Source organism: Chiloscyllium plagiosum, unplaced genomic scaffold, assembly GCF_037043375.1.
Source record: "Chiloscyllium plagiosum isolate Xiang-an unplaced genomic scaffold, Cpla_swu_hap1 HiC_scaffold_21, whole genome shotgun sequence".
Lineage (NCBI taxonomy): Eukaryota > Metazoa > Chordata > Chondrichthyes > Orectolobiformes > Hemiscylliidae > Chiloscyllium > Chiloscyllium plagiosum.
In genome coordinates this window covers 14619763-14642721 of record NW_028270159.1, presented here as the reverse complement: position 1 = coordinate 14642721, position 22959 = coordinate 14619763, and the positions used below count along the sequence as shown (strand labels likewise).

The window sequence follows — 22959 nt, the reverse complement described above, 5'->3', positions numbered from 1 at the left end:
TCACAAAATACAGCTCATTATGCTTAGTGTACAATTAATGGGACTTACGAAGGGATGTAAATTATCCCATTAGGTCTTAAGAAGCTTTGAGAGACAGTTAATTATGGTTTTCACAGTTGTTATTGATTTCTATTTAGCTCTGATTACTAGTTAAATTAATTCAAACTCAGAACCCAGAAGTATAATCAGCTGCTCTTATTTACTCTAGTTCTATAACAAACATTCCCTAAAAAAAAAGAAACAAACATTCCCTTCCTATTTTTCCCTCATCTTTGGTATTATTGCCTGGTCACTAATAGGCTTTGCATGTAAATTAATCAGTCGGAACATGGGTGATTTAGCGATGGTGGTTAATAAATGAAAAATATCACAAGTGATTTGATGGTGGGTAAAAAGTCAGTCGGTTATTTGTGATAGCACTTTCGGATATAAAAGAAAATACCAAACATTCTTTGTGCGACATGTCACATTATTCCATTACATTTTCAAGCAATATTTGTACAAAACCAGATAATGCAGTTTGATTCTAGTTTCAGAAGAGTTCTAATTATATGGGTAAATGAATGGAAAAAGTTCAGAGGGATATGGGCCAAATGCTGGCAAACTGGATTAGATTTATTTAAGATATCTGATTGGCATGAACAAGTTGGAATGAAAGGTCTGTTTCGTTGCTGTATATCTCTTTGACTAGAATTGAATTATCCATATTAGAGACAGGAATTTTCCTCTGGAACCAGGAAGAGAAGTTGAGTTTCTAGATCCTGAACCTGTCCTTGTGGGGACAATTAGTTATTGGCTCCAATTTTCACTGGGGTGCTCCCTTAATTGGTCCAGAGATGGGTTTAGCAGACAAATAAGGGTGGACGTTTGAACCCGGAGAACTAACATTTTCTAGCTGAAAAGGAACAATAGATTGCAATAGATGGTCAGTAAAGGAGAGGTGAAATGTTTTGCACTACAATGGGTAATGCCATTCTCTCTTAACCAGATGCTCGGAGTTTGAATGCCATTTCAAGAGGTGGGTTCATAATATAGCTGAACAGGTTGTGTATCGACCTGCAAACTCTTCCCTCACACACCAATGGCAAATGCAGGAAAAATTCCTGGTCAACCACATAATGGAAAGAAAAGTGGAGCCTCTATTATCACTATTTGTAAATCTGGATTACCATGAGAAGTTTTTTTTAAATTCACTCCTGGAATATGGGTGCTGCTAGCATTTTTTGCCCATTCCTAATTGCTTTTGAGAAGGTGGCAGGGAGCTATCTTCTTCAGCCACTGCAATCCATTTGGTGTAGGTACATCCACAATGTTGTTAGGGGTGTGTTGGAAGGGTTTAGAGCCAGCAACACGAAGCAATATATTTCTAAATCATTATGGTAGATGGCTTAAGTGGAAACTTGCAGATGGCAGTGTTCCCATGTATCTGCACTATTCCAGTTGTGGCTGTAGGATGGAAGGTGCCAAGGAACCCTTGGTGAATGTCTGCAGTGCATCTTTTAGATGGTACAAATGGCTGCCATGAATGCGGTGCCATTCAAATGGGTTTGTCCTGGATAGTGTCAAGCTTCTTGTGCATTGTCAGAAATGCACTCATTCAGGCTGGTGGGGAGTATTCCATCACACTATTGACTTGTGCCATGTAGATGATTGACTAGCTTTGGGGAGTCAGGAGGTGAGTTATACACTGCTGGTTTCTGAGCCTCTAACCTGCGCTTGTAGCTACAGTATTTATATGGCTAGTCTAGTTCAGTTTCTGGCCAATGATAACCCCCACGATATTGATAACGGATGATTCAGTGATGATAATGATGTTCAATGTCAGGGGGCATTGGGTTAGATGGTCTCTTGTGGAAAATAGTCAATGCTTGGCACTTGTATCATACAAATGTTATTTGCCATTTGTCACCCCAAGGAGGAGGTGAGGACTGCAGATGTTGGAGAGTCAGAGTTGAAAGGTCAGATGAAGGCCTTATGCCTGAAAGGTTCACTCTCCCACTCCTCAGATGCTGTCTGACCTGCTATGCTTTTGCAGCACCACACTTTGACTTGTCAGCCCAAACCTGGATATTGTTCAGGTCTTCCAGCATTTGAATGTGGCCTGCTTCAGTATCTGAGGAGTTGTGAATGGGGCTGAACTTTGTGAATTGATCATCGAACATCTCTACTTCTGACCTTATGATGTAGGGTGCTCTTTGATGAAGCAATTGAAGATAGTTGGGTCTCAGACACTATCTTGAGGAATTCCTGCAGAGATGTCCTGGAGCCTAGATGGCTGATCTCCAAGAACCACAACCATCTTCCTTTATGCTATTTGTAAATCTGGATTACCATGAGAAGTTTTACACTCCTGGAATATGGGTGCATATCTCACCAACAGAGTTTCTCTCCTAATTCTCATTCACTCCAATTTTTTCTAACACTTCTTGATGTGACACTTCATCAAATGTGGCCTCGAAGTCAAGGGCAGTCACTCTTGCTTCACCTCTGGTATTCAGCTCTTCTGTTTATGTTTGTACTAAGGCTATATTGAGGTCATGAACTGATTGGCCCTGGTGGAATCCAAACTGAGCTTCAGGGAGCATAAACAGATCAATTGGCCCATCAAATCTATTCTGCCATTCAAAGATAATTCTCAACTCCACTATACTGCTTTTCCCATAACCATTGAATTTCTTACTGATTTAAAACTCCATCTTGAATTTACTTAATGACCCACCCTCTGTGCTAATGAATTTTACAACTTCATTACCCTCTGAGAAGAAATTCCTCTCATCTTTGTCCTAACTGAGTGAACTCTTACTGTGAAATCATGCCCTATGATCCTAGACTCTCTCTCAAGGGGAAACACCACGCATGGGACGACAACATGCATCCTTCTTCAGCAAATCTTAAAACTTGGGTAAGGAAGATCAGTGGGCTGAATGGCTGATGTGGATCAGATTGGTGCCATGAGCACAGTGTTTTGATCCCTATATTGGTTGAAGGGGATTTGGGACTTAATGCCTTGCCCCACTCATAATGGAATTTGCAGCACTGTGGGTGGGATTTGCCTTTGGGCAGAGAACAGATGCATCTCTCTAAATCTTTTCAACTTAAAATTAAGACAGAGTTTGTGTAGTCAATTCACCACTATGGTGAGGAGGAGACATCCATTACAAGGGCCTCCAGGCTTTTGCAGCAGCTTCCCAGCCTGCAAAATCTTAGTGTGTGTCCTTTATTTGGTCTCAATAGGTTCTTAAACAGTGAAATAAAAGCAAAATTACTCTTAATGCTGAAGATCTGAAACAAAAACAGGAAGTGCTGGAGAAACTCAGCAGATCTGGCAACATCTGTGGAGAGAGAAACCAAGTCAAACGTTTTAAACCTAATAGTCAGGTAATCTTGCTACACTCCATCCAGGGATGGGATGGAACTGGGAATTGGCAATCTGGGGCTATTTCTCATGCCTGACTACTTGAGCCCTAGATTTCAACAGATATTTCTTCCCACATATATTAATTGTCTGATAAATATTGGGATGAATGTTACCATAAAGTACAATGGAGGTACATATGAAGGCATGAGGCAGACAAAAAGTGACTTGGAACAGCTCTCTGTGCTGTCCTGCCTCTGAGAAGGTTTCCCAGAGGCAGGCTGACACAGGGATTGGTCATTTCCTCCACTGAGGCAAGCAGCCAATCAAGGCTACTCTTAAGGGCCATTTTCCAAACCTACCTGCATTTTCCTGACACTGGACCAAGCAACTGCTATGAAAAGGCCATAATCACAGCTACACCATTCTTGTGGGCGTTCTTCAGTTTTAAATTTTTAGCATGTTTCCAAAAACTCCCTGCACTTACTTTTCTATCTCAGTAGTGCCTTTCACTCCCAGTGGATTACTGACTGGCCAGTGCTGTGGGTCCTCTGATTTCCAATTAAGATACTGAGATCCCCACTTCGGAGCCTACTTCATAAAGTTGTACTGGTGCTTGCCTTAATGAAAATTATGGGCTCAGGATCCACACATGACTCTAATGGGAGGCTAAATGGGAACCATGGCTAAAATTCAGCCAATGAAACTAAGTCGAGGAGATTGATGACCTTGCCAACTGTCCTGCACCACGCACCATGGCATGCCAATAAAGTAACATGCTCATTACTTCTCAATTGACGTGCCTGACATATTACCTGAAAAGAAAATTTATGAGATGTCTGCCTTGCAGCCTAATGGATGCTATTATGGAGGTTATTTTACACAGGAATGAAATTTATAATTGTAGGCATGCAACATTTTGATAACAGATAAGGTAACCATTAGAGTTCAATTGGTTCACTAGATGTCATTACCTAGCTGCATTGATGTTAATGAAAAGTTAACATTCCCTGCTATATTAATAGAAATCAAATGGCACATCATTTCCACTGAGAAATTTACTCAACTGGTCTTCTAGCTATTATATCATGGAATGATCAAAAACATTGAGGGGCACAATGGAGCTTACATTAATTGCCATTAACAGGACAAGCTAATTAGTGATTGAATATTAACCACAATTTACTGAGGTTTTCTTCTTTCAGCTGTTTATAACAACATTAAAAGATCCCAGATATTATCAGTTTAAACCCACATTTGTTTGTTGAAATAAGCCACACAAATTAAAATTCCAACTCCAATCTGATGCCCATCAATTGGGCCTCCATTTGTGTTTTGACTGCAAATCCCCATTCAGTGCCAAGAAACGGTGTGTTCATATCTGTATTATTTATAATTTAAGGAAAATTTTGTTTTGGCTGAAATTGTGAAATTCAATTTCATGAACCAGAAGTGGATAACCCAAATCACTGCCGACAGATGGACACAGCCAAACCCTCCAATTACCTAGTATCAGACTCAATGGATACTGAGGCCAAGAACAAATTTATTTGATTCAGAAACTTGTATTGCTCCCAATGAAAGCATGTAGTCATAACATACAAAACCAGAACTTTCAGTGCATTTTCCCCGATGAATACTCTTGCAAAATCTATAGCAGAATCACAAAACAGGTGATTGGATACCCAGGTATTTAAAAACATGCCCAACCTATAGCTTCAAACAAATCTAAAATCTCAAATCCTTCAATACTAATGCTGTTTTAATCAACTGCAGAAAACAAAACAAAGGGAGTGTTTTTAGTCCTTTATAGCATTTGGGACATATTTTGATTGAAATAAAATTCTCAGTGAAACATAAAATGTTTTCAATTGGAATAATTCTGCACAGCATATGTTCATGACGTTGAAATTACGGTAGGCAGACTTCCGCTTCAATTGATATACAGTGTTCCAAAAGATTTATAGACGTTGAAGAGAATATTAGTGCATCTATATTAAAAGAGGAGGGATTCTAGTGAACACGTTTGGTTGGATATTTTGCTCAGAAAGAGGTAGGACAAGTTGGGAAATTTCCCAACTTGACAGGTCCATTTCAGTTTCATGGGATCCATGAGACCCAATTTTTGTTGCAGGAGGCGAGGGCAGTTTAGGATTGGGTCCACTGAACACAAAAGCAATGCTTTGGTGGATCCGGGCATGATGAAATACTGAGGTGAATGGTTAGAAGGGCCGACTTGGTTTTGAGGTACTACTGATTCCAGTTGGTTTAAATACTCTAGCTCTCAAACTTCACATTTACTTTCCCTTTCACTCACTCTCCACGACTACCGCATAACTCTTCCATTTTAACATCCTACACTCACTCCTATGCCCTTTCGTACCCCCATAATATCTTCATACCAATTCATAGCCCTGACCCCTTTTATCCCCATAACCAATCACCTTGTGTTCACCATAGGCAGATATCAGGAGAATGTGAAGATGACAGAAAATAAACTTCCAGCAATCTAATATAGTTGTAACTCATATACACTTGACAGTGTCAAATAAAAATTATCTTTCAAGAAACCCATTCAAATCTCAAGTGGTAGATCTCATTAAAAAAAAACTTATACTGAGTCATCATATGAAAGACAGATAATCCTTCAATAGACTCTTGTCAATCAAACTGTGAACTTAGAAATCCATGTTGAAACTTAGCCCAGCATTCACAATGGTATGATAATAGACTTTGAGGGAATGTCAATAAAAAACTCGAACGAAACTGCACAATCAGATGGAAGTCCTTTTTCTAACCTACAAAGATAAGATATCAATTGAAACTTTCAACAGAGTTTTTTTTAGAAACACTTGTTGATATATAACCCCTCTATTCAGAAGGGTTACAATTACAGGCCACAAGACACACAGTTACAGGCCAGTTAGACTGTTTGTCATGGGGGATACATTAGAATTGAACATTAGTACAATTATGGTTGAGCACATAAAGACACTGAGGAACCAGGCAGAGTCCATATGGCTTTGACAAAGGGAGATCATATTTAACTAACTTATTGGAGCCCTATGAATAAAAGGATGAGAATAAAGTGGAGCTTGCAGACATACTATACTTGGATTTTCACAAGGCATGTGGTAAGATGCTGCATCAAAGGCTTTTGTGGAAAATAAAAGCTCATGGTATGAAGTACAACAAATCAGCATGGATAGAAAATTGGGTGGCTGGCAGAAAGAACAGAGAGTACGCATAAATGGATTTTTGTTTGATTGGCAGGACATAACAAAAGGAGTTATGGCAGAGTCTGTGCTGAGGCTTCAACTTACAATTTATATCAATGACTTAGACGAACGGAGCAAAGGCTGTTTAGTTAAATTCACAGATGACAATATAGGGAGAATGCATGTTGTGAAGAAGACACATGGAAGTTGCAGATGAATATAGAAGGATTGAGTCAATTGGCAAAAATCTGGCAGGTGGAGTGTAATTTGGAAAAATGTGAAACTGTTAACTTTGGCAGGAAGAATGAAAAAGAAGAAATTTATACAAATGGAGAACTGCAGAAATCCAAGGTGCAGAAGGATTTTGGTTTTCCAGTGCATGAATCATAAAATGATAGTTCGCAGACACAGAACATAATTAAGAAGGCTAAACAGATGATATTTTTTGTTCCAAGTGGAAATGACCATAAAAGGGTGTAAAGGTGTTATACCTCAGTTATACAGGACATTAGTGAGACCATATCTTGCATAATGTGTGCAGTTTTGATCTTCTTTAAGGAAGAATATGATGTATTGGAGGTTGCTCAGAGGAGGTTTACTGGACTGATACTAGAATTGGTGGGTTGTCTTATTAGGTTGTGTGTTGGACAAGCAGGGCTTGTTTTCACGAGCATTTACAAGATTGAGGAATGACTTGATTGAAGTATGCAAGATCCTGAATGGACTTGACAAGGTGGATGGAGAAAGCATGTTTCCTCTTGTGGGTCAGTCTGGACCAGGAGAACTGTTTTAAAATTAGAGGCTGCCCTTTTGGGACAAATGAGGAGAAACCTTTTCTACAATGATGAAACTCTCTGTTGCAGAAGGTGGAGAAGGAAGGTTTTTAATATTTTTAAGGCAGAAGTGGATCGACTCTTGTCAGGTAGAATAATCAAAGATTATTAGGAATAGTTCAAAATATGGAACTAAAGCACAAGCAGATCAGCCATTATTTCAGTGACTGGTGAAAAATGCTCGATGGGCCGGATGTTCTACTTATGCTAATACTTTGTATGTTTGCATGTTAACAGTATCAGCCTCTTTTTATCGTGTGGAGGAGCAGGGATTGGAAACACTTCAGGTGACAATACATAACCTTATCCACACTTTGAATATTTAAATCTACTTCATCAACTGGTGATCTCCACAGTCTGGTTAAGGCCCTTACAACATCAAAACTGAGGTCTGTTTGCTCTCAATATTAAGTTCAACTGGCTCTGCTAGATTTAGGTTACCCTCATGTGTGATTCATATCCAATTCCTTTCCTCTTGTTGGAATGCTCAGCAAATTATTATTATTTATTAATCTTTCCCTTTTCCATTATATTTATTCATCCATTTCCTCATATAAGCAACAAGCACTGACAAATGGCCAACAAATTCAAGTGATATTTGATCATCTTTTGGGTGTTTGTTAAAATTTAAGGTAAAATACATTCAAAGTGTTTTTTGTCCCCAAACACAAGATGTTATTTTCTAGAGATAGCAGATCAATTGTACATCAATACATCTATATTGACTGGAATGGCCGCAGTATGTGGCATTAGATTGTGAGGAATTCATTTAAAGTTTCAAAATAAAGTATTATATAAATGTTAATACTTTTAATAAATTTGGTGTAATAGCTTTTCAGTGCCAGTTCTCAATTCAAAGTGTTCATTACTAGCTCCTTACCATTACACACAATGCAGAGAGGGGAAAGATATCATTGTCGTCAACATTATATCACCTACAATGGTATATATAATGGATGTGCCCATGTAATTTCTTCTGTAAGACACTATTACTTCTCTATACAATCTGTTAACCAACATTATACACCTACTCAAACATTAAAGTGTTTAATGCCCACCAATACATATATCTGGATGAAGTAAGTGGAGAAAAACAGATTTTTTAGATCTGATTATGAGACAGAGACTCAAAATAGACACTACAAATCATAAACTCAGATTTCTAGAAATACATTGCAGATCTGCGAATACTGAAAAAGAAAAACAAAACAAGCTAATATTTCAGGAATATGAAACCCTTAGACAGTTAAGTGGTCTTGGCTCTCTTTACTGACAAGGCCTCCAAGAACTTTCCTCCATTTTCTGACTTATTTTAAATCTCAGATTTTAGGAATTACTCTGTTTTCCACTTATTCATGGTTTGGGTAAAAATAGAGAGGAATATCACACACTCTGTCTGAAATGGGAGCAGCAGATTAGCTCACCTTGCACCCGACTGAAAGATGCCTTGGGTTGAATTCTTGCAGAGTTGGGCTGACTCTACAAACCTTTAAAAATGTTGTATGGAACATGATTCCTGGATACCCAGCACAAGCAAGTTTTGCCGATGAGAGATATGGATGCGGATAGCCATTCGACACTCTCAAACAGGGTAGATAACTGTGACCACTTTCACAATTTTCATCGATTTGGACCAGCTTCAAGGAGTCTTGGTTCACGTCCCAAAGAGTAGTCATGAGTATATTCTGGATTTAGGAACCTTTTGAAATATATGTTTAAAATATCTTATCCACGCCTCTGCCATGTCCTCTCCATGTCCAATCATTCAGTACATGCAAAGTACAGAACAAAAGGAGCTATATAATAACAACGGCAAATCTTGAAGTGCACATGAGAAAGCTACTGTTCTAAAATTTGCTTTTAAAAGAAAACTGTTGTTCTCACAACTGAGAATGTGCTAATACTACTATCCTTCAACAAAGGAAGCTTCACTTTATTTCTCACCTCTTAATCTTGTCCAAGTAAGCCTACAGATATGAGAAAAACAAGGCAAAGAAAAGGCAACTTATTCTGGGAACTGCATCAACAGAAACAGATGGTAGCATATTGGTTTCTCCAGATGACCACACTATGAATACTTGACTGAACTCCAGGACTCTTAAATGGATTAGCTCAGGTGGAGTCAATTTACAAAGTCTGGAGTGTTAACTTTGATTGACATTTGTATGTGAAGAAAATAAATTATACATTCAAAAAACATCAAATAAGTGGATGTTTACTGGACAGATTATGTGGTGCGAAGTGGGATTAAGCTTCCAGTATGGAAAGTATGAAATGTAGTGTCTAACACTTTTATCAGGTTTTAAGAGTAGTAGATTTCTTCAGACTAAAATCAATTTTCAGAACAAATTTTTAAATGATTGTATTTTTCATGAGCATTTAATTGCTATTACATTACTCATTGGTTCTATACATTGTGTATACTGGGTGGGAGTGCATGGAGGGGGCTAGGAAGCAAGGAAAACAGTGAATATGGGGGCCTTTGATGCAAAATGTTTGTCAAGTCAGGAAATTTCCTGATTCAAACTTCTTGCCTCCTTAACAGGAGTACGGCCATTATTGCTTACTTAACCACAAATTCAATGATTTATTCATGTAAGTATGGTGTGATGAGAAGCATTGCTTTGGCTTTGAGATTGTTGTAAAATTCTAATACAGCCAACAAACTGAAGTGAAATGTAAACCAAAACGTTGCACGAGATGATTACATTTTGATCACACTTGTAAAGGTTAAGCATGGTACGAAAGAATAACAGACTGTCAATGTGCAGGAGGCCACTCAGTCCATCATGTCTACACAAGCTGTCTGAACATTTTGCCAAATTGTGTACTTCCTGCTTTTTACGCATGTAAAAGTGATTAAGTGATTATTTGAATGAGAACAATGGTTTCATTAGCTCAACTGAACCCGCTTCCAACACACTTCCAGGCAGTGCATTCTATATCCTACTTGCTGTATATAAAAGTCACATCAACTACCTTTGCTTTTCTTGATATTATAAAAATCTAGTAGATCTTGCATTGCAGAAAACAGTTTCCAAATTTGTGAATGACATGAAACTTGACAGCATTGTAAACAATTAGAGGGACAATCGGAACTCCAAATGTGTGTAGACAAGTCAGTGGAGTGGGCAGGCAGGTAACAGATGAAGCTCAGTACAGAGAAGTGAGACATGATACACTTTGGTACAAAGAATATGGAAAGACAGTATAGAATAAAAGGTACTATTCTAAAGTGTGTGCAGGTCCAGAGACTTGGATGTTTATGTACATAAGTCATTAAAGGTGGCAGAACTGATAGAAAGAGCTATTAATAAAGCATGCAGTATTCAAAGTTTAATTTATAGGCTCGTATATTGAGACTGTGTTTTCCTTGGAGAGGAGAAAGCTAAGAGGAGAATTGCTACAGGTTGTCAAGATGGTGACAGACCTGAACTGAGTGGATGGGGAGAACTTGGTTCTCATTGCTTTTACAAGCATGAACAACTTCTTCCCATCCACTCTGTTCAGGTCTGTCACCATCTTGACAACCTGTAGCAAATCTCCTTTTAGCTTTCACCTCTCCAAGGAAAACACAGTCTCAATATACATCCCTATTAATTAAACTTCGAATACTGCATGCTTTATTAATAGCTCTTTCTATCAGTTCTGCCACCTTTAATGACTTATGTACATAAACATCCAAGTCTCGGGACCTGCACACACTTTAGACTAGTACCTTTTATTCTATACTGTCTTTCCATATTCTTTGTACCAAAGTGTATCATGTCTCACTTCTCTGTACTGAGCTTCATCTGTTACCTGCCTGCCCACTCCACTGACTTGTCTACACACATTTGGAGTTCCGATTGTCCCTCTAATTGTTTACAATGCTGTCAAGTTTCATGTCATTCACAAATTTGGAAACTGTTTTCTGCAATGCAAGATCTACTAGATTTTTTTAATATCAAGAAAAGCAAAGGTAGTTGATGAGAAGGAGTTCCATTACAAACTTTATAAAGTTCCTGATGAAACCAGATGCCTTACCAGTTTAATTTATAATAATTAATAAGTTCCCACTAAATATATTTCTGGTCAGGAGTAATTGCCATTTGAATGTAGCCTGACCAGTTTTCTGAAATAATGATTTAAAGAAAGTAAAATCCTATGAAATTCCTATAATGAGCCTATGGGTATATCCAGTGGAGTAGCTCAGCTGTGAATTCAGAAAAGTCCCATATTCTATCGTGCAGTAGGTGAAACTGACTTCAGGGATCCTAAACAAATTTTATTTGATGGTGGGGGACAGGTTGTTGAATGGCAGTTAATGAGGGAGAAAATTATCAATATGGATTTCTGTTGTTTATTGCAGACCAGTGACCTCTGCTGGTAGTGCATGTACATGAATCTCAAGCAAAGGAGGAATAAGTTGACAAATGATGGTTCCAGTAGTCAATTAACCTGCTGGTACTGACCATCAAGTCCTGAAACTGAAGAACAGCCAAGTGGTTGCAATACTGAAGAATGATTACAATTTTATACTGAAAAAAGTAGTCAACCTTCATAATGGAGAGAATGCATGGGGAAAATTCCAGGACTTTTTTTTAAATTGAAGGTATTATGTATACCCTCACCATGTCATGCATCATCCTGACGTTTGGGTAGACTGTCTGCTTGTAGGCCTGCACCAATGTGGTTCGAAATTTAGTTGGTAGGACACAATTGAGAGGTGCAGCTTAGATTGTTTATCCATATAGGAAGTGGGTGGCTATCAGTTAGCATCATTCAGATGGTATGCCATGGATAGGTAATTCACCATGTTGATATGATCCTGTATTTCAGTATTCCACCTTGCACTATATGCAGGGTGGAACACTGAAATATAGGGTTGTGCAGCTCTTTAAATAATCTTTAATAAATTATTGCCCCAACTAAGTTTAAAGCAAACAGGTGAATTAGACTATAATTTGTGTGGTCTAACTCACAGATCAGTCACCAAAGTGTTTTGGTGGGGAGGGTTGGAATTTAAGCAAATTTCAGTTGTAAACTACAGTAGAAACAGATGATTAATCAGGCTTTATCTGAAAAGCCTGGTTGGCACAGTACATCCGTTAGTATCAAGATAATTTCCCTGTATGCAATCAATGTAAAAGTGAAGGAATACAATCTGATCACAAAAATTAGTGACTGGCATTCTCATTTGGTGGATTTAATGGAATCCATTCGAAACATTTTAAAGGAAACAAACAAAAACTTCATTATTCCACTGAATTTTCTAAACATTACTCATACATGTTTTCCTTTAAATATATGCCTGCAGGTAGATATGACACCACTTGATTGAGAAATCAATCTCTTTAATGTTGCAGACAGACAAAGCCTGTCACAATATCAGAAAACACTGATGTATCAAGTTGGCTGCTATTTAAAATACAGGAACAAAATGAATGTAAAAATATTAAATAAAGCACGAGGAGTCCCTTACCACGCGATTTCATGCCAATGAAGCGATTCTCCACGATGTCTATCCGTCCAACCCCATGCTTACCTCTGAAAAAGGCAGAAGACGAATGATATAGTTCAATTTCCTTTTCAGGCGGGTGAATCACCCCCATAAAGGTACAACAGGGCATTAAAGTAATTGGCTCAAGTGATGTAGACATTAATATGGTTGAGGTTAAAAAGGGCCAGTCAACTGAGAGACAGTGAGATAAACTCACACAATAAACATTCTGCCTCATTAAAGGATGTCAAAATTTTTTAGGATGGCTGCACAATTCCAAGGCACACAGCCTGGCACTTTGTCGGGCCCTGAATGGGAGTGAAGTCAGATTAGAATAAAATGAGACTGATCTTTTCACACACTTTGAAGGGAGATGTCGAGCAGTGCACAAAGAGGCAATTCTCCAGGTCGACAGCATGCTGTTGAAGCTCTGCAATATGAGGAGCAGCTGATTAAATCCGGAAGAAGACCTCCAAGGCTGCCACATTCAGGGTACACAGACAAAAATCCATGCAAAATTCTCACAGTCCAGTCTGCTATAGGCAGACACTCAGGACCATCACAGTAGGCCCACAGGAGAAAAAAAATACAGTAAATCCAATCTCATTTATATATGTCTATTCAGCATCACATAAAAACTCATTGCAATGCAAATCCTGCTTTCATCTTGCAAGCTCACAGCACTTAAAGTGGCTTTTGAGGAAGAATAGTGACCGAGGAAGTTGACAATTAAAAGTGACAGTAACCAGGAGACAAGATTTTTTTAAAAAAATAAACCTTTTTAACATCACAGCTGTATTCATACAAGCCTTATTGTGTGTGTGAAGTCATTTTGCCCAATCTTTTTAAATACCAGTTTAAATGGGGATAAAGCAAAGTTTTATATCATTGTACTATTTTGTCCCAATACAACACATAATTGCTGTGTCACGCATTCTTTAATGAAGAAAACAAAACAATAAAGTAATATCTAAACAAAACTCAGTTGATGCTTGTTTTATTTAACACTGCATAAACCTTTTCCCAGGCCTTTTATCCTTCAATAGACTGAGCCGTCATTAAAATCACATCAGTTTCAAATGGAGACTAACTGAATTTTAAATTATATTTTACTATTTTAAAATATACATATTTGGGCTAAAAAGAGAATAAAATTAAAATGTCATACCAGGAATACAGAGATCTCCTACTAGTGAGCACTTACAATTGAGTTTTCCCAACCCCTGAACAATGTGGGCAATAGTAAATCAGTTGGGAAAATATGGCAAAATTATTGAAAACAGATTTTAAAAATCAAGAAGTCAGATTCTGAACCAAGTATTAAATGGTGAGATGAGAATCTCAGTTAGCGGTGAGAGTCCTGTTTGTATGTATTACAAGTTGATCTTGCCTGATTGATATGCAATTTATTATTCTCCCACACACCAGATTGAAACTAGATAGCGACAATTCCCGACATGAAAGGCAGAGTGGATACCGGGCAGTTCAAGCTTGTTGCCTGCTTCTCCACGCCTCCATCATGGACAGCACTCTCCAACATCTCGTGGAATGTTCTATGGCCACTTATCACCAGCACTCCCATACTCCATCTAAGGAGGCTGGCATCAGACAGGTAAAAGTGGGGGTCGAGTGTGGTGTTGGAAAAGCACAGCTGGTTAGGCAGCATCCGAGGAGCAGGAGAATCGACATTTCAGTCATAAGCCCTTCATCATGATGAAGGAATTATGCCCGAAATATCGATTCTCCTGCTCCTCGGATGCTGCCTGACCGGCTGTGCTTTTCCAGCACCACACTCTTGACTCTGATTTCCAGCATCTGCAGTCCTCACTTTCTCCTCAGACAGGTAGATGTCTCACCAAATCATCCTGCCACATCTCCAAAATACATGGGATACAGTTCTCCACTTCTGTGATGCACTTTAAATAATACCAGCACTGTGCACCGTATTGCTGCTGTCAGGTCACTTTGCCCACAATGACAACACCCAGCTCATTGATTAGACCAGTGTGCACCTCAGGAAACCTCTCATTTGTTCTCTTATCACTCACTCAATGCATGCCTACGTGGATGCTCACAACACCTTTGCGTTCCTTGCCTTGCTTTTTTGTACTTTGCCACTTCATTCTGAATTTGGGCCACAGTACTTCTACCCTGTCTTGCTGTTTAGTACAGATACAAAGCTTGTCATGATTGTCAGCAGTAATCAGTCAAGAGATGGACAAGTCGATGTTGAGCTATGTCAATGTCACACATTCGGCATATGCATCAAACATGCTTCAAATGTTTCAACCAAATGGCCATGCCTTCAATTCTTAAGGGAGTAATCCTTGGTCAAATTAAGGAAGACTCCCAACAGTCAGGGGGTTTTAGCCAAAGTTAATCAAGCACAGCACGTGATCGTGGTCTAGAGGCCTGGGCAGTCAGTCAGCTGCTTGGAATGGTCTAGTTTAAGGTTTCCATAACACTACAGAAGGAGGAGTGGGCCACAGTCAATCCTGCAGCCCAGTGCAATCAGTTTGGGAAGTCAGTCTGGGAGGTGTACGGAGGACAGTCATAGTCTGCTTTCTCATCATTCAGGGTGTCTGTTCAAGTCAGTTAGGGGGATAGGCCATAGTCAGTCTTGGGGGTGTGCTCAATAAAGGTCAAGGAGGGTTATCAAGGACCACTGCTGTGGTAGAAACCTGGAAAGATAAATTGAGGATAATGGAAGTAATCACTGGGATGTAGAAGGAGCAATAATTGTGAAAGGGTGGAACTCAATATACAAGGGTCAGAGATTATAGTGCACAGGAGGATATGGGTTACTGGTGAATCTCATTGTCAGTTGCAACCATCCTGGCTTCATAGTTAAACATGATCGTTGGTATCACTGAGCTGTATAACTGGGGTTCAGAATGTAATGTTGGGAGATGAAGATGTAAATGAAAGAATTCAGTGGGAAAATCTGCAAGCTCAGTACTGATGGATTGACAGGGAATGCAAGAAAGGTACATGGAGCTCCACATAGGCCCCTTGATTAGGGTGAGGTTGCAATTCACTCTGCTAAGTGTGATGCATGATGCGTTTCAGCCTCATGCAAATTGTAATTATACAATAGAAATTCTGCAATTGTACCTGTAGTGGATGGAGTAAATTGTTTTTGTCTCTGTCTGGGCGCCCAGGCTCGACTTGTGAGCAGTGCAAGACCCTTCAAGAGACAACTGCATTAATCTGGTCCTTTCACAATACAGATGGAAGAAGTTTGCAATCGTGGTACTCTGCATGTGAAATGCATGTAGTATCTACCTGTGCAGGACACAAATCCACAAGCAATCTTGGCCATTACAGATTGATCATAATCATCTTTGGGAAGTAGGAGTAATCACAAGTGATCTTAAAAGTCTCACTGTGGGCCACAATTCACAAAGAAAATCCAAGACCTCATAGGCAAAGCAAGGGCACAGAAATGATTTCCCCTGTATCTATTTGCCAACATTCTTATATGCAATGCAGACTTTCTTCATGGAGGGTGGGGGAGGGGAAAGGTATTAATTATCCCAGTATACATACAATTCTTACTGTAATTGCAAAAGATGGCCTGTGCTGCATACATTGGAATAATGCCACTATGTCAAAGGCCCAAGTACAGGTAATCCATGACCCTTCTGGTCAGAGTCTCCCATGTCACACTACATGGAGAACTATGCTAAACTGTCATTTGTGTGTGATGCAAATGCTGACTGTTCACACTACTAAGAAAATGCTCTGTTTCTGATGTTTCCACATAGATTCATTGGACTGAGAAATGCACCCAGCCACAGCAGGGATCATTGCTGCTGTGGCCAGGGTGATACCAAGATGCAGAAATGGAGGAGGAAGCCCAGGACCAGCATTAACCTCTAGTGGATGCCAAACAGCTTCTATGTGAGCAAATTTCACCTGGAAGTTCCCTTCAGTATTCACAGCAGATAGGGGAGGCCAAGAGTCTATTGTTCTCAACGCTATTACCTCCTATGAGCAAGGTGAATTGCTGCCACATAGTCAAGCTGTCCCAAGACAATGTAAAAGAACTATGTCAGTACTGGCACAGGACTGCAACCCAAAAGAGGTGGATGGTCATCCTACCTTTGTGGCTGTTGAGGAGATAGCTGTGCTAAATTTGTATGCAGCTTGCTGCTTCCAGTGATTCATTGGCGACCCATGCTTGTTTCATTATTTATTCATGGGATGTGAGCATTGCAGCCTGGGCCAGCATTTATTGCCCATTCACAGTTGTCCTCGAGAAAGTGGTAGTGAGCTTTCTGTAGGGCCACCCACAAGGGAAGGAATTCCAGGATTTTGAAACTGAAGGAAAGGAGACATATTTCCAAATCAGGGTGGAAAATGGCTTAAGGAGGAAGCAGGTGGTGGTATTCCTGTGCATCTGCTGCCGTTCCCTTCTATTTGAAGTGGTCATGGGTTTGGAAGGTGCTATCTAAGAAACTGTATGAATTTCTGCAGTGCATCTTGTAGATGGTACATAAAAACCGAACTGGGGATGCTGTAAATCATAGACAAAAACAGAAATTGCTGGAAAAGCTCAGTAGTTCAGGTGACATCTGTGAAGAGAAATCAGAGTCAACATTTCAGTTTGAGTGACCCTTTCTCAGAACCTAGTACACACTGCTGCTACTGAGGGTCAGTGGTGGAGGGAGTGAATGGTGTTAAGCTTCCTGAATGTTGTTGGAGCTACACTCTCAAGGCATGTGTGGAGTACTCTATTACACTCTTGACTTGCGCCTTGTAGATGATAGACAGGCATTGGAGAGTCAGGAGTTGAGTTACTCACTGCAAGATTCTGGTCTGCTCTTGCAGCCACTGCATTTATACAGCTGATCCAGTTCAGTTTCTGGTCAATGGTAACCCCTAGGACATTGATAGTGGATAATTCAATGATGGTAATGCTACTGAATGTCATAGGGTGCTGCTTAGATTCGATCTTGTAGGATATTTTCATTGCCTTGCACTTGTTAGCTTGATATAATCCAAGTCTTGCTGCATTTGGACATGGACTGCCTCAGCAGGTGAGGAGCTATAAATGGTGCTGAACATTGTTTGCTGACCGAACAATGGAAGGAAGGTCATTGGTGAAACAGCTGAAGATGATTGGGCCGAGGACACCACTCTCCTGAGTGACGTCCTTAAGCTGTGATGACAGACCTCCAACAACCACAACTATCTTCCTTTGTGGCAGTTAAGGTGACAACCAATGGAGAAATCTTTCCCTGATTCAGCTCTTCGGTTCATGTTTGATTCCAGGCTAATGAGTTCAGGAGCTGAGTGGAAGGAACCCAAACTGAGCAGGTTATTGATACTGCTTGATGGCAATGTGCATGACACCTTCCCATACTTTCCTGATGATCAAGAGCACTGATGGGTGCCAATTTGCCAGGTTGGTTTTGGCATTGTAGGTGTCCCAACAGAAAGCTCACCACCACTTTTGTGTACAGGACATAACAGGGCAATTTTCCACATGGGTAGCTGTACTGGAACAGCTTGGCTAAGGGTGCAGCAAATTATGAAGCACATATATTCAGTACCATTGCTGGAATTCCTTAGCAGTAGGAAAAAATAGCCATTGTTTGGTCAATATCACATTGTGGACCAAATTCATAGCTTTAAAATATGTTGGCATCTCAGATTAAAATCGGCATTTTAAAATCTGAAGCAGAAGTGTCAACATATTAAAAAAGAAACTAGTTAAGTGCTTAAAGACAGACAGAATAGAGGGTATGGTGACAGATGTATTGAAGTAAGGTAGTGGAAGGCTCATGTGAACCATAACCAGAAACCTGTTGAGTGGGATGGTCTTTCCTAATCTAAGGGACAGAAAAAAGTTAAAGGAAAGAAATGTAAAGAAGGAAAAAACAAAATGTTGAGAGCATCGATAATCATTATTTTGGCCAACTCCAATTATTTGGTTACAGAAGCCATTATAGCCGCTGAATCTCATCGCAAGTTTTAACACTTCATTTCAGGCACAGAATCTTTAGCAAGGTCAGCAATGGTAATACAGACTTTTGTACATAACTTTTATGCCCATGTACTTTGAATCTTTATATTTGTATTTGAGTTTTTTATCCTTAAACATCTTTCAGCAACATTCCTGTAAAACCTAACCTTGTGTCTTACTGAAAGCAGAAAGCTTTGCAGTAGGCTATTTTTACATTTAAACACTTGAAAACAAAAATGGGACTAACAATGAGCTATACAAATTTGCAGTTCATGGATCTGAGGATATGTTTGGTGTAGTAGCTGTGACACAGTAGGATAAAACTGAGGTATAACTGCTACTATGACCCATTGCTTCGTCAGTCGGAGCTTGTGGTTTTCCAACCTGTAAGACCCAAACACTTTCACAATTAAAAAAAAAATTGGTCAGAATCCAGACCACTTGTCTAACTTGGACCCACCTATCAACAGTGGGGTACTCTTCCTCCTATCTAATCATACTGTATAAATCAAAGAGTTAGTATGGGAGAAAATAATTGAGTTGGAAGCCTTTTATCCACACATATCGTGTAAGGGACAGGTGGACATTACAAGGAATTTTTAACTGAATTAATATGAAAAGCAAACATGCACTGAATAGAATTTGCCAATTATTAGATTGTGAGTGATTAAGTAATGCCATCTTTATTGTGTGAGGAGTGCTGTCATTGGATTTGTGCATGCTCAGGTAGAGTACCAGCTACTAGCTGTGCTAGCGAGAAGCTCTATCTTCTGGAAAATCTGAGAAATTGCAGCGATCTTGCGTAACTAATGACATCTTGCAACAACTGCAACTTCCCACCGCAGTTGTGTTAGGTGGTCAACAAACTGGGGCCCAAGTTACAGCGCCAAAGATGCAGGGGTGTTCTTCATTTTCAGTTAAAACTTTTTCATTTGCCCTTTGCTGGGTGTACATTTGGTACCTGGCATTCCAGAGGCCATTTTAAAAAAAATTATAATCAATAGGCAACTAAGTTTGTTAATACGTCAACTTAAGTGAATATTGAACTGACCACACAATATAAGAAGGTCGACTTGGGCAGATGAGTGGGTTTAGGAATGCTATTTTTAAAACTCAACTAGTTAAAAAGACAAGAAGAGAAGTTGGGATCATATATCCCTTGGTGGGGGCAACATCCCCACACCCACTCCTGCCCCTCTGTTACATTCTGTATCCTAGAGGGAAAAATCAGTTTTAAAAAAAGTCATATTCTGGTCATTCTGGAGATTCATTTTGAGATATACAAGATTGATTGGACCAATATGTTTCATTTGCAAGTTCTATTGGGTTTTCCTTATGGGCTGGTTACCAAAACCAGACCCACCCCTCAATTCTGGTGTTCCCAAATCCTCTCTTTGCAATAGCTCTCTCGGATTCAAATAAATTTTATCCTGAGGCCTACATGCAATCCTTGCAGCACCCACAACCGAGTTCTGTCACCATTGATTAGCTGACAGGTGGGACTTGCTCTCAGTGAGGAGTGGAATTCAGATCTTCAACTTTTTGAGGCTGCCTGAAGTACATTAGGTTACCCCACAGCCATTTTGTAATGTTTCAGTTCAGGACTGAGGTTTCTTCCAGGAGAAAGGGAGTAACTGTATGAAGCCCCTACCCCAAAGGGAAAGTTCAGCGCACAGTTTTTGGGATATGGTATGAAGTACACTGCGTCTAAAAATAATGAATTTAGCATCTGAATAGCGTTTGCATGGCTGGTTAGATAAACTTGACCACTGCATTCAAACATGAACTGGAAACCCTATAGTATTAGGAGTTTCTGACATGGGATACTTAAAGCTGCCCCAACATTTAGGAAACAAACTAAAATCTTTTGTTTCTAACCCTGCTGTGGCCTACGAATTCAAAAGTAAAATGGTTAACCTCTACAATCTGCCCTTCATTCCACACCACTCAAGACTACCATCGACTATTTTTGGGTTCTAAATCTCAGCTGACAGTTACCCTTATGAAAAATGTAATGCTCTGGTGTACTGAATTCCCAGCCTTCTTTTCTTTCTCTGCAAGTTGACCTACGGCACAGAGTAAAACAGTGACCTGTTCCCACGTGCAACTTTCTATCTAGATTTTCTTCACTTTGCTGAGGATAGTACCAGCAAACTGCTAACATTACCCTTTTTTGCCTCTATACTTTTCATTCAAATCATAGGGACCTCTGTCAAGTATCATATTTACTGTATAAATTATTGATATTTTATAGATTTCAAATGCATGACTTAAAATGCAACTCAGATAGAAACTTGAAAATAGTATTCCAAATCTTGATGTTTAGAACTTATTCACGTGGAACTTATTCTCAACCTATTTTACCACTTTTGAGAATGAACATAGAATTCACAGGAGCATGGTAATGGTGATATTTTATATGGAGACAAAGAAATTTAAATAAAGTCAATCAATCCTTTTAGTCCCAAAGACAAGGAATAGAAAATTGCTAAGGGAAACAAATTTTGCAATAAACTTACCCAATGTCATTGAGGTACATGAACAGTTCAAGGGGCGAGGTGTGAGTAGTCTTGTCCCCCAGGTTGGTGACCTTGACAGGGACACCTGCAGCAGAGCAAAAAGAGGAAAGCATTTCAAGGCAAAGGATCGCTAACTTCATGGCTGTTGCATTAAATGGGGCTGACATATATGAACTATGAATACACCCTAGTAACTAAGAGCACAGTGGGCCTTGGCTAAGGAAGCTGCATCAAGAGACATAAAAACTCCTTTCTTTCGGGCCGTGAAATCATGACCAAGCCCTTTACTAATTAAATTTCACACTTCAGCATTGTGTATGCCACAGCACCTTCTGTCCCACCAGTACCTCATGCAGGCTGGACAAATGAGCGAATAGAATGGGCTTTTTCAGGCTGATAAATAGAGGGGAGCGCACATTGCACGGTCGGCATGCACACATGCTCCACATTATCCTGCCCTACAAAGGTGAATGTCTGTAGTAGTCCATCAAGAGGAATAACCCCATGAATTAATCATTGCCCAAAACAGGCAAAAAAGGAGATGTCATTGGCCTTCTTATTAGCTGCACGAAATGAGCAATAAATGAAACAGGAAGCAGTTGGGGGTGTGGAAGGAGGAGAAGCAGAAAGCCAGTCTCTAATCTCCTTCACATCCATCTGTCTACCTTATTAGCATATAGCACAGCAATCAGTTGCCAATCAGAGTAAAATAGCCTTTTTAGCCTTTTCTCTATAAAATGTAAGCTCCACATTAATGATTACTAAACCCCGACAAATTTTTGCGCCTGTTGTATTGTCCTCCACTCAGCCTCGCGAGCACCAACATAGTCATTCTGTTGTCCAAAAAGCTACTTAAGTCTGAAAATAGTTAATAATTAGATTAAAACTTCAAATAAATTAACTCTAAGCTGAATAGTTATCGCAGGGGGGCTTAGTCCACTACAGCCATTAAAATGTATTAGATTTTAGGGCATCTATTCCCAGACACAAAGGACCGTTAACATAATAGTGCTGTAGAGAAGCAATGCATTGCTTTTTTGAAATAAAAACACAATAAAATGCAGTGTTAAAAGGAAAAGCACGATATGAAACACTTTCAAGATGTATATCTGTTTCTATTTCACATCAGTAGCAACAAGGTTTATTTAACTATTATGACAAAATAAGTTGACATCATAGTTTTAATAAAAAAATTTAAATAATGATAATACTATCATTTATATTGGATATATTATGTCAACATTATTTTCACCAAATACAAAGCAGATATTGTAATTCAAGAAAGCCCACGTGACAGCATTTGGGGCTGGGTTATCCAGTCACACAAAAAAAACTTTTAAGGCTGTGGTCCTTGAACCCACGTAAAGGCATCAAGGCAGGGGTCCAAAATAATGATAAGGAGCTCAATAAATGTTAGAAGCGAGATCCCCAAGACTATTTGAAAACATAATAATAATAGGGACTCAGCGAGTGCAAGGGCCAGGCCTTAGGCCAATGGTAAGGAATTGAAGTGTTGGAGATGGAATCCTCAAGCTTGCCTTGAGAAGATTTGGCGGCATGGTGGCACAGTGGTAATGGGCG

General features: G+C 39.4%; 1 protein-coding gene across 1 annotated transcript in view; it reads right to left on the bottom strand.

Annotated features, from left to right (window-relative positions):
- The window catches only part of ass1 (argininosuccinate synthase 1), a 163168-nt gene that overhangs the window by 36077 nt on the left and 104132 nt on the right, over positions 1–22959 (bottom strand). Inside the window, exons 10-11 of the mRNA XM_043720419.2 lie at positions 21379–21463; positions 12871–12935 (exon numbers count right to left, since the gene is read on the bottom strand). Of these exons, the coding sequence (XP_043576354.1) occupies positions 12871–12935; positions 21379–21463 (150 nt within the window). The remainder of the gene's footprint in view (positions 1–12870; positions 12936–21378; positions 21464–22959) is intronic.